This window comes from Oryza glaberrima, chromosome 4 (assembly GCF_000147395.1).
Source record: "Oryza glaberrima chromosome 4, OglaRS2, whole genome shotgun sequence".
NCBI classification, from domain to species: Eukaryota; Viridiplantae; Streptophyta; class Magnoliopsida; order Poales; family Poaceae; genus Oryza; species Oryza glaberrima.
In genome coordinates this window covers 4,253,582-4,266,359 of record NC_068329.1, presented here as the reverse complement: position 1 = coordinate 4,266,359, position 12,778 = coordinate 4,253,582, and the positions used below count along the sequence as shown (strand labels likewise).

The 12,778-nt window shown below is 41.2% G+C and overlaps 2 protein-coding genes across 2 annotated transcripts; one reads left to right on the top strand and one right to left on the bottom strand.

The window, feature by feature from the left end:
- The first annotated feature begins 1,733 nt into the window (after positions 1-1,733).
- LOC127771950 (uncharacterized protein OsI_031781-like) lies at positions 1,734-2,598 on the top strand. Its single transcript, XM_052297908.1, has one exon. It carries the CDS (start codon positions 1,809-1,811, stop codon positions 2,286-2,288), a length of 480 nt encoding a protein of 159 aa, XP_052153868.1. The 5' UTR covers positions 1,734-1,808; the 3' UTR covers positions 2,289-2,598.
- A 6,070-nt stretch (positions 2,599-8,668) lies between these two features.
- Positions 8,669-12,162, bottom strand: LOC127769571 (probable amidase At4g34880). Its single transcript, XM_052295166.1, has 5 exons — positions 11,475-12,162; positions 11,171-11,385; positions 10,786-11,028; positions 9,931-10,132; positions 8,669-9,612 (listed from the first exon to the last, which is right to left on the bottom strand). The coding sequence occupies exons 1-5, from the start codon at positions 12,003-12,005 to the stop codon at positions 9,256-9,258; spliced, it is 1,548 nt and encodes a 515-aa protein (XP_052151126.1). The 5' UTR covers positions 12,006-12,162; the 3' UTR covers positions 8,669-9,255.
- Between the last annotated feature and the right edge of the window lie 616 nt (positions 12,163-12,778).

Here is a 12,778-nt window from a genome sequence, read left to right as displayed (position 1 = left end):
TCCTGAAACTCTGCATTCCAATTTGCAAACCTAAGTACTATGTTTAGAATGGATTATAACAACCTGTTACCAATAGTAAACATAGGAAAAAAAATTCTTATATTGCGAACTTGTACAATCACCCAAGTCTTATATTACCAGCTTCTACAAGCAACTTTTTAGTCAACCTGAGGACTCTTATTTTACAGTGGATGAATAAAGAACAGAGGATTATCCTAGGTTACGAAGTTGAAAAATGAGTTCCTTATGACACCTTTTCAGAAGAAGATGTCCGGGTCGCTGCGTTTCGGATAGAACATAATCAGGCCCCTAGACCGGATGGTTTTTCAGCGTAGTTCTATCAAAACTTTTGGAATATCATTAAAGAGGATTTGATGAATATATTAAACAAATTTTATGCGGAAGTCCTCCCACTGTCCAACCTCAATTTTAGGGTAATAATGCCCCTTCCGAAAGTTCAAGATGCATAAATAATACACCAATATATAGACCAATATTTCTGTTGAATATCGGTCTTGACATTTTCACCGAGGTTGCAACTAATACAGTTAATTCTCTGACTGGTCATGTCGTGAGCTCCACACAAACTGTCGTCATGCGAGGATGCAACATCCAAGGTTGTATTGTTAATCTACGCGAGACAGTACATGAATTGCATCACAAAAAATTGAATTGTGTGATGTTAAAGGTGGAACAAAACGAGACTGGCAAGGCGATCAAAACTGTTATTTCTCTAAAAATAAGGAGGCAATTAGACAACTTTTCTTTTAATGTTGCTCAGCCTAATTTGTTTGTTCCATCATTTATATGCCATCTAGAATTACTCCACCTGATAATGTTTCACACGTGTTCACACTAGTTGGCTGTCGGGTATTTAAAAGGATATGCAACCATATGGGGCGGCTAACACGTGTAGGTTGGATTGCTTATGCAGGAACTATATGGTTTCAAGACCAAAGATACTTGGCTTCCTCTTCATCAAGTCACGAAAATCGACCCTTAGTTAGATGCACCAAAACTAGAGCAGGCCCAAGACAAGCAAGAGCAGTCAGTCAGCACCTTAGGCTGGAAGCAGACAGTAAGCTAAGAATACTCGAAGAAGGAGGTCGCTCAGCCGAAGCCCTAGTTCAACCAGAACAGTAGGGAAAGCGATAGAGGTTGCTCCGTAGCTTTGGTCGTCGCACTCTAATCCTCTTTAGAAGAAGCAGCCAAGTTGTTTCTTCTCCCTTGCTGGAGCTATTTTTAACTATACATTGGTTACGCACCTAGGTTATACTAAAAAGTCGAGCTCGCGGGAGTTGGTTATTGCGGTGTGTCTACACTTGCAGGAGATGACGAATGAGTGTCTTACCTAGGTAAATTGGTGGCGATTTACTCTTGGTATTGATGGTCCTTAATGCTTCTTGGACCTCCTTTCTTTTAAATTGGTTCGCGTGTGTTTTAGCTAGGCGCATCCTTGTTATAGAGAGGTGGAGAGTGTTCTTAGCGTAGTTGTACCACTTTGACATAATGGAACGAGTTTAATAAAAGCTTCCATTTTCTAAAACAAGTAACCTGTTACCATGTCCATCCACAAGACACCTAGCTGCTCGCTAACGACATGTTATTGGGAGAAATGCGCGGTGACCCACAGACATGGAACATATGCATGCAACCAACCAATTTATGACCACAAAGCTCCCGCGCCATACAGACTATATAAAGCAATCACGTCCCACTTTCATAATAGCAAGCAACTCGTCGATCTAGGTTAGCTAGTACTTGTTGCATTGAATCATCGCTCATCAAATCATTAGGATATATACTTCATGATGGCCAAGGTCATCGCACTTATGCTTGTGGTTATCACAGTGTCAACCATGTTAGCCTCACCCGTGGAATGCGCCAACAAGATTGCTGGTACCGTCCCTATTTCAGCATCCGCTTACAACTTTACGACAATGATTGATATCTTTAAAGTGGCCATGTTAGTGCCAACGGAAGATTGCACGGCCAATGTTGACACATGCATAAGTAATACATGCTCCTACATCCGAAAGGCCCTCGATGGTGTTGTTGCTGTTGCACTACCAGCAAATAAGGCGGAAACTTTGGAGGCCACTTCCAAGCAGGCTACGGTTGCTGCCTCTACTCTCAACATGGCCAAGGCTACAGGAGAAAAGAAACAAGTTGCCGCGGTTTCCATCGTCTACATGATTGCTGCTGATGCGGTTGACGCAGCCGCGCCCGCTGACAAGCTTAGGGTAATGGATGAAACATTTAAAGCAGCTGCTGCTCCAATCGCTTGAGCGAGCAACACCTCATCTGATCCATCCATCAACGAAGATGGACCATGCTTCCGCAACTGCCACCAGATGCACCAAGTTGCATCACGATATATGCCTCATGTAATGCTTTTATTATTTAAACTAATGTAATGACTTGGTCAGATTGGATCAAAGCGTTGTTGGTCGATCCATATGGCTAGATAAGACCTACTGATATGTTCAATTGTCTCTTTTGCTTTGTATTGCAATTTACAAATTGGATATTTATATATAGTTGCTCTGATTAAAGGGCTTTGCATATGTATATTCGTACATATCCGCACACAAATATACATTATGAATGTTGTACAATATGAATTTAACATTTCACAACTATACATTGTATTTGTATGCAACATTAACAAAACTCACAAACCCATCATGCAAGTCAAAAGAAAAATGTTAATCATGAGAAAATATTTGTTTGATCCTGAACCACATAATTTTACTTTAGGAGGTTACCTTTGTGACAAATAATTTATGATTTTTTTACGATTAACGTTTTCGGACACATATAGCTGTTTCTACCAGAACATGTGGACTTCATATGCGTCATTTCTACCGGAGCTTTGGTCATCTCCATTTCCATGTCATTGGAACAGTAAAACGGTCATGTGACCTCTTGTTCATGCCGTTGGCACAAGAATATGATAGCTGGGACCCAACTCGGCTTTAGCCATAGGTATCAATAGCTATAACAAAAGACAATGATGCGCTTGCACCCAAAGGAAAAAACTGGAAAATTGGAAGCAGCAGATTGCTCTAGAATGTCCCTAGAGCTGGTATCGGTGGTGGTTGCTGGCGGCTGTTAAATGTCGATTCTATACCACCAACATCTGCATAAAGTTCAAACAATAAAACATCCAACATAGTGATATTTGTTTAATCTCACATATTCCACATGTGTTGGTGTATATTTGTATGCAGGTGTTAAACCTCGAAGTTGGGAGGAAATCTAGACTAAAGTGAGGAGAAACATGTATCCATACAAGGTTGGGTTTTGAACTTCATCAAAATATCAGAAACTCAGCCCAAAACTCCGAGAAATGGGCAGAGGAGAGTCAGGGGAGTCCACAGGCCGAAGTCTAGGCTGGGAGGGCCCAGCCTAGGTTCGGCCAAACCCCCCTGATCACCGTTGATCCTGGGGTTTGGAGTGGATGCTCCAGATGCTCTCCTCATGACGGTTGCGGGGTAGTTCGGACATTTCCCCTTCTCACAACCGTCATAACTGCCCTATAAAAGGAGCTTTACTCCTTCACTCTCACACACACTTCTAAGCTTGAGCTAAATTATAAGAGGCTCTGTTATACTATATTGTATACTAGAATAGGAAGAGAGTAGAATAGAAGAAGTCGGAAAAATTCCGGAGTTGACGGTAATCTTGAAAAAAATTCCGGAGTTGACGGTAATCTTCTCTCATTTCTTTTATTCTGTTTATTACTCTGATTTTAATATAATATTCTTCCTGAGTAATTTAGATTTATCTTGTGAGAATTATCTCTTGGTTAGTTCCTAAATAGCATATGAGATTATTGTTCACTATAATCAACTAAAATATAGTGATTGCTTTGGTGAGTTATAAACACTAAAATAGATATTTATTGCTTAGACGTGGTGTTTAGGTAATTGTTATCCAGTAATTGCTATGTATCCCACAGTACGTTTGAGGTAGGTGTAGAGGTGGTGGCAGCCCTCGAGATCACTTAAATCCTCCTTGTCCGAGTACGTAGTAGAGCGACATCCAGGAACAGCGGGTTACCAGTGCCTGATGTATTGCGTTAGGATTAAACTTAAGCTTTTCCTAGACACGGTTTCTCACCAGTAAATCCTCTCTATCCTCACCTATCCTTTGTTTGGTGTCCTTCGATGAACCGGAGAAAGATCGGACCACACACGTTCCCTTGGATTTGTCACGCCCGTTTTTCGTGTCTTCTAATTTGCTTAATTTTGAAAATTTACATTCGCGTTTATTCGCCTAAAATAGCTTAATAAAATTTTCATAAATGCAAAAGGTTTTAATTTGACTAAATAAATTAATTACGCCACCCTTTTATTTTATCGTTCGTAATTGGAGTTATTTGATTTTTATTTGGCTTTTGGATGTGGAGCTCGTTCTCATGAATTCTGTCAAATCCTAAAAAAAAATAAATCCCAAATCCAGAAAATGTCAAAACTCCAAATCCTTCATGTTCATACTTTTCCATAAAAGCATCCCAGTCGTTATCTTTTTCCTTGCTTTCTATTATTCTCTTTTTTTCGCCTATTCCTTTCTTTTTCCATTTTCCTCCTTAAGTCCTGGTTGATACATCCCTTGTGTGTTCTAATCACTCGTTCAATCTAATCTCTCCCGCGATCTCTCTTTCTCTGTCTGCACCAGGGTCCGACCAGGAGGAGCCAGCCCAAGCGCCGCTCAGATGTGTTCTGCCTCGCACGCGTTTCTGCTTCGTCTTCATCCATGGGCGTTTCTGCCTCCATCAAAACAGCAGCGCCTCTTTCAATTCCTCACAGATCTCTTCCTCTCCTTCATCAATTTTCTCCACTAACACTAAAAATTGAACCAACTTGTCGATCTGAATCCGTCGGAGAAACAACCATCGGAAGCATACTCGAACTCTAAGGGTTGGGAGATAGAGCAAAATTGAGTACTACCCACTGTACTAAGCAAGTCATACCGGAACGGAGGGTATGATACAAGATATAACCAAAGGAGGCTAAAAGGGGTTCATTTGCATAAAGCTAGCATTTATAAACAGCAGTTGAAAGCAGAAAAACAATTGTAGTAATTAACCAATATTAAACCAGTCACTGCTCAATGCTACACCACGTTGAGACAGGCCCAAACCACTGTTGACGGCTGTTAAGTGCCAAAATAACGCCGTCAATACCTGCATAAAACCATAAATGTGAAACATCCAACATAGTGGTAGGATTTATTTCTAACAATTTCCACGAGTGTTGGTGTATATTTGTATGCAGGTGATCAATCACCAAAGTTGGGAGAGAATGAGCATAAAGAATGGAAATATATTCTGCGCTGATGGACTCACATGATTTTTGAGCTACAACATATAAAATGTGCAATCATTTGGAGCCAAAACATGGAGGATCATGAAGTGGGGGCCATATGTCAGCATCCTGAAGAAGGATGTGGGCCAGGGGAGCCAACCAGGGTTCGGCCGAACCCCAAGCTGGCCCAGTCCAGCCTATATTTGGTATGACGGTTGTACTCCTCATCCCAATGATGGTTGTGGCCGTTTCTACCGGTGGAAACCATCTTAGAGAGGACACATGGTAAGAGGAGAAGGAAGATGCTCTTTGGATTCTATGGAGTATATTCCTAGCATCTCCACACTTGGTTAGTCTTACCTTGCTGAAAAATAAAAAGAGAAAAAAAAGAAAAAAAAGTAAAGAGAGACGGAAGAAAAAAAAAGGAAATGAAAGATGGGAGAAGAGGAAGAGAGCAAGAGGGCTGACAGGCTACATCTAGATGAAAGACCGCATTATTTGCGAGTCTTCAAAATATGGCCATACACCTCGCTAGTAGCGATCATGCTGCCTCGCTACACCCAGCCCTCTCTGGGGCTCATGTGCCGCGTTGGCTTAGCCTTCATCCACTCCTAGCTGTGCACAACTTCTTGCTCCTGCAACACCTACATGCATATAAGCAAGAGGAAATGCCCTCTTCTTTTTTATGTGTTTGCTGCTCCACTCCAGTTGGCACTTGCATACTTGCCCAAAATGAGATGCATCCTATGTCTCTTCAGCATTGCGCCGACGGAGCACGCCTTCAAGGCATAAGGTTCTTGCACCCGAGATGTGTGCATAACCGAACCACTCGCTTAAGTTGGTTTGGTCAAAGTGCCTTCCTTCACCACAACTCGCATCAAGACGGAGGAGAGATCGACAATCACATGCGACCATGCCACCGCTCTAGAAGTTTCAACATATACATCATGCGGGCGGTAAGTACACTCAAGTATACAACAAAAGATTCATCATTACTTTTACTCATACTTATCTCTAGTTGAGTTTGGCTTGATCATAAATGGTTATGCGTCCTCAGTCCATTTTCGTATGATATGGTTTGGGTGGTCGTCGACATTCATAGGCTTTTTAAATTAAGCATGATGCTTAGGATAAATAGCCTGCTTTAATCAAAGTTGACGTGGTGTCAAGTTTGCTTAAATGAACCATAGAGCCAGTACTTTCATGGATTTTGGATGTATATTCTTCATGGACTAACCCCTGTAGGAAAACTTTTCAATTTGACGGGTGAGTTCTCAAGCACGAGTCACACTGGAGGTAAGTCAAGGGCCAGGAACAAATCAATTGCCAAAACTGGCAAAGGAGAAACATATCACCTCTCAAGGTGAACGGTACGTATATTGCCAAATACTCCTTTGCTATGATTGCCTTGTATGAGTCTTGCTTAAATAAAAGTTTGGTGAACAAAAAGAAATTGTTTTTAAGAATAAAAGAAATGTCTCTCGAAAAAAAATGAAATAAAAAAGAAATTTTGTCTCTCGAGTGAAAAAATAACAAAAATAATTATTATGGCAAATTTGTGGGATCCGTGCTTCTTTAAGTTTTGAATCCAATTCCTTTTTAGCATGGATGTGAATAACTAATCTTGAGGCTATGATAAAATCTTTTCAAATCTTTGTAGTCCCTCGGGTATTTGCTGTCCACTAACCTTTTGCAGGAAATAAAAAAGGACAACTAAGTAGCAGTGTACAATAACTCCAAAACCCAAACCATGCTTCTTGGTTTATCAGAGAGATGCACAGGGAACCAAGCAAATAGAACACTTTGTTACAGTAGATTTGGTTCAAAGCTTGGTAAGTCTGATCTGGTAAGAATCTCAAACACTCTGTGTATCGTTGCGTCCACCCTGCTAAGTTACCCATCACCTCTATTGCTGCCATAAAATATATAAAAATATATGAAAAAAATAAAAGTAAAAATAAAAGTGAAACAAGATAAAAGTAAATTTAGGCACTTCATGCGCCTAGAGTTACTTGAATAAAATTTCACTCACCGGTATTTTTCCCCAGTAGAAGCCCATTTTGCTTTCCATCTTTTTGTTGAATAACGACAAGGTACAAAACAAGTGTGGGGGAGTCTTTTCGGAACTCCCGACGCGCAACGGCATCGACTGACCATAACAATGTGATGAACACTAGCCCACGGCCACGCACAAAATTCAGCAGTCAGAACCAAGTCCTGGCTGGGTTGGTCGAACCAAGTGTTCGCTCTACTCTTGCCTAGCTCGGCTCTGTCACCCTTCTACCGTGTGATTAGGTTTGCAGGCAAATTGGTTCGCCTGCAAAAATCATATTTTTCCAGGCGCCGCTTAAGTTGTCCGCCTGCGAAAACAGGCGTACAACGAACTTCACCCCGATTTATATTTTTGTAGGCGATTATTTGGCTTCAAGGGTCATGTCTGTCTGCGAAAAAAAGACCTCCATGTCGAGAAAAATGCTTTTTCTAGTAGCGAGGGTTGTCATCATTGGGAATGTTGGAACCTACATATCAAAACCTATGATCCCCTGCTGGCTAAAAAAAACCTATGATCCCCATAATGCAGCTGCATGCTGTTTCAGCTCTCAATTATGTTTCATATGCTTTTGTGAATAAGTGCAGCACATGTATATAAAACAGCCGTACACCACGAGTATGCACTACGCAGTGCACAAATAACCGCAGGACCAGAGGTACTACGGCACATGCATGATGCCTCACCATTATTAAAGGTTTCATGGACTTTTTATCAAATGTCTGATTCTGTTTTATCTATCAACATTTTTTTTCAAGCTAGACCAGTACTATGTTACAATTCATACTTACTCTTACTGATATCAACAAGACATTCCTGATTAAAAATAGATCTGGAATTCTGGATTACATCAGGAAATAAAAAACGAAGTAAATGAAAATTGCAACTGAAGCTGATCCGTACTCCTTTTGTCCCAAAAAATATCAACCTATTATTGGAGGGGACATAATATAGTCTAACAAATCTGGATAAAAACTTGTCCAGATTTATGGTACCAAATGATGTATTCTTCAATTATAGATTTTTTTTATGGGACGGAAGGAGTAGTTTTATAGTAATTCGCTAACTTCTGTTTCTTTTATAGTAATTCGCTAACTTCTGTTTCATATGCATTTCTGATCTCAAACAGGCGACCCGTGAGTGAGCACAGCACAAACAACAGTGCTGGCAGGCATGCCTTCTGCCTCTATTATTAATTTGTCAGAGAATTATTGGCCAAGGTTGTTCGAGCTCATTCAAGCGACGATCTTATACTGGCCGAGATTCTCGTTCTCTCAGTAGTAATATATGTTAGCGATATTATCGCATGTGGGGTTTATCTCTTTCTATTGAATCCGATCTCTCCTTCTAATCCTCCCGATTCTGTTGCTATAAGTCGGTTGAGCGGTTATGATATGGATGAGGTCTATATGTACACATGTTCCGTGATTAATCCATCCATCGCGTTGAGCTATACTCGCCTTCAATATACATTTTAGGAAGATTTGCAGGATCAAATGAAACCCATGGATCTGCTGTTCATAGAAGGTTTGAGTACTTGCCCGCTCTTCAAAATGGAGGAGCTAGCACTGCCAATGCATTGATATATACTCCCTCCATTTCACAATGTAAAACTTTCTAGCGTTGCCCATATTTATATAGATGCTAATGAATCTAGACTAGTAGATAAGAATGTTGTAGAGTTTGCTCTTCTTGAACAAATTGATATCAGTTTGTCTCTACCAATAATGTACCACTAAGTTTATCCTACAACCGTATCAATCCGTAAGAAAGGATTAAGTATCTGTGCTGCTGATATAATGTCTTCCACTTCTCTCTCTCTCTCACCCTACATTGCTGACAATTTATCTTGGTACAATGGAAGTCATCAGCAATGCCAAATTATTAGGCCATCTATGTCTTGAAGCTGGGCATCCTTCGAACTTTGGTAGCTTGCTCAAAAGCATAAGCCATTTCAATCAGCCTCGGTTCATAGCCCTTCAACCCACCGAAGCAGATACCAAATGGTACTCCATGACCATCGTACCCAGCCGGCACGGTGATCGCGGGCATGCCGCCGATGGCAAAAAAGCTAGATGCATCAGAGTTGGGGGTGACAATCGCATCTAGCTGGTGCATCCTCATCAGATTCTCCAACCCATCAGCTGACAGCTCGTTGAGACGCTGGATTGCCGCTTTTTCCACTGGACCAATGCCATTGGTTTTTTGAGCTGCAATCAGGTCGGGCTGGCCAAAATCTTGAAGCCTCTCCTGCAACAAAGTTTATTTTTTCATGGCTTCTTGCGTTTCATATGAAAGGTATTAAATACTTTTTAGAAAATGCAAGTGCTGATTTAATTTTTGCACTCGACCGTGCATTGTGCATAAAGTAAATTCGCTATTCTTGTTAATCAGTAACCTGATATACTCTTCTTTGCCAATAACCTAAACCTACACTATTATTGTATAACTTTCGAACGTTGAAGGATAAATTATTTGACATTCCTTGCAACTAGCTAGTTTTATAATTTTGAAGGCATTAGAACTCGTGATGAATGATTAATTAATTCAACTAGCTTTAACACTTACCTCCACAGGATGTGCATTATTGAATGCTACCACATCGGCGAGGGAATGAACTGGGGAATACAGCAAGTCTGACAAATAAGCGTTCAGGCTTAACTTGAACTCTGCTTGCAATGCGATATTCTCGTTGGAATAAAGAACATCCTGTGCGGCAGACAAATTTGTTGTGATGTTGATATTCTCTATCACCAGGGCTCCGTGTTTCCTTTATTGGAGAATAGGAGTTATTAAATGATGGCATAATTTACTATATACTAGATGGAGTCTTTCATTGCGAGTTCTAATATATTATTATTGCACAATATATTAGGTGAAATATTTTGTTGATCTATACTTAAAAAAAGAGATTTTAGCTATCATTTTAATGGTTCAATGCTTGATTAGTTTCTTTTACTAATATTTTTAACACAATAAATCAGTCTACAGTTTTTGTAACTAAATTATTTGTTCACTACTGAACTTTTATAGGGAGATGAATGGATTATCTTAAGACAAGGAGTTTCTTTTCAATCATGGATGGATAAAATAAACCGGACTGGGTACTTATAAGATAAATTTTATTCATATGAAACAAATTAAGAATTTTACTTAGGAAATGAGAAAAAAAAAAGAAAAGGAAACTGGCCTTTGTGCATCCAAAAGGTGGTTGAGGCATGGGCCAACGTGCTCATGCCTAGTAGTCAGTGATCTATTTTCATTCTATATGTAAAACAGTATATATGGACCATTCCAATTATACATTCGAACACAACAGAAAAATAACAGTATTTACAAACTTTTTTTTTTGTTCTAATCATTCTTATCTTCATACTTTTTTATACGCATAATTTTTCAGGAGGGCTTTATAATTTCAAATACCTCATAGTGGAAAGATGTTTTTGGTACACCCTCAGTTGTGTCTTCCCATAGGCTCCTTCAGTGAAAAAGCCATTGGGTATGCCAACCCTCTTGCCTTTCAGTCCATCCATCCTTAAGAATCGTCCATATCCACCACTAGGGATGTATTTGGATGCTACTCTAGTCGCTTCAGCATCAAGTTCATCAAACCCAACAATGACATCCAACACATGGACAGCGTCCGACACCGTACGACATATTGGCCTGCATTTTGTTAAAATTAAAAAAATTAAATATGTTCAAAACAGTGTCATAAACATTCACAGATAATTAATCAAAAGAAATGGAACATTCTTTTTTACGAAAACAGTGGAAATCACATGCTCACCATAAAATTGTTACTTACCCAACAGTGTCTTGTCTGGGGGAGATGGGGATGACACCAGCCCGGCTGGTGAGCCCAACCGTCGGCTTAATTCCGACCACCGAATTCAGCGACGCCGGGCAGAGTATCGACCCGTCGGTCTCCGTTCCCAGCGTCACCGCCGCCATGTTCGCTGCTGCCGCCACTGCCGGACCGCTGCTCGACCCGCACGGGTCAGCCGAGAGCACGTAGGGATTCTCCATGGGCAATTTCACAAACACCTTGTGAGCATACACGACCAAACAGAGAAGAGAAGCAGAGCATGTGTGGTGGCAGTGGTGGTTACCACCGTCTGGCCGCCGCGGGCGCTCCAGCCGGATTTGACAGGGCGGAAGTTGGACCACTCGGAGAGGCTGGCCTTGCCGAGGATGACGGCGCCGGCGGCGCGGAGGCGGGCCGCCACGCCGGCGTCGCGGCGCACGACGGAGCCGAGCAGCGCCAGCGACCCGGCCGTCGTGTTGAGCCGGTCGCGCGTCGCCATGTTGTCCTTGAGCAGGACGGGCACGCCGTGCAGCGGCCCGCAGCGGCGACCGGTGGCGCGCTCAGCGTCGGCGCGCGCCGCCTGGGCGAGCGCGTCGGGGTTGACCTCGATGACGGCGTGCAGCAGCGGGTTGAGGCGGGCGATGCGGTCGAGGTAGAAGCGGACGAGCGTCGTGGAGGTGAGGCTGCCGTTGCTGAAGCCGAGCTGGATGGCGTCGACGGTGGCCTCGTTGAACTCGAAGCCAGTGGCGGCGGAGCAGCAGCAGCAGAAGGCAGCGGCGGCGGCGGCGGCGAGAGCCATGGTGGCCGCGGCCAGTGGCAGCCGGAGCTGAGCCATAGCGCAGCGCAGGTTGTTTCACCTAATAACTTTGTTTTATGTCTTTGTTAATTCGGATTGAGCACATGCGTGACGAGTGACGACAGATGAGTGATGCCATTATTAATTGTCGCACAATGTCTTTTTATGAAAAGAAAGCGCACATGATGCTCTTCTACCTGGATTTTTGATCTCTCCATCAGTATGCTCGTTCAATTATAGTCATAAATATTTATGCCTTTATTTTGTTGTGACATATTTTATTATTAAAGATATTTTAAACGTGAAAATAAGATATATGATTAAACTTTTGTGCTCAAAGTCAATTGCAGTAAATAGGGATACAAGTGGGCAATCTCACTATTCACGTAAAAATCCGTTTCATAGTTTATTTTTCAGTTCATAGTATAAAATTTAAAAGAAAAAGTAACTACAATTGTGACTATCAGGAAAAAAACCACTTATCCACCCCACTTACATCACTAACCTTAAAAAATTAAATTATATATATATATATATATATATATATATATATATATAGCTACCTCTTACAAGTCTTACCTACTCCTACTCTCCTACATCGCAATCAATCATTAGTTCATAACCATTTATTGTTCAATTTTTCTATCCCGATATTCTCATCTTAACCAGATTCAATTATATTTCACTTTCACATTAATCCATACCAAGAAAGTATCTAATATAATTTTAGTTTAATTGATATGTTAGATCCGATATAAGTCATGAATCTAATGTTATTTTAAATTCCTATACCAGTGTTCATTTTATATTCA

Bases quoted from the DNA above. Each gene is read 5' to 3' on its own strand.
- LOC127769571 (XM_052295166.1), bottom strand. From the start codon at position 12,005: ATGGCTCAGCTCCGGCTGCCACTGGCCGCGGCCACCATGGCTCTCGCC. The intron at 11,386-11,474 runs GTAACCACCACT...TTGCCCATGGAG, and splicing joins CCCGCGGCGGCCAGACGGTG to AATCCCTACGTGCTCTCGGC. The intron at 9,613-9,930 runs GTAAGTGTTAAA...ACTTTGTTGCAG, and splicing joins ATAATGCACATCCTGTGGAG to GAGAGGCTTCAAGATTTTGG.
- LOC127771950 (XM_052297908.1), top strand. From the start codon at position 1,809: ATGATGGCCAAGGTCATCGCACTTATGCTTGTGGTTATCACAGTGTCA.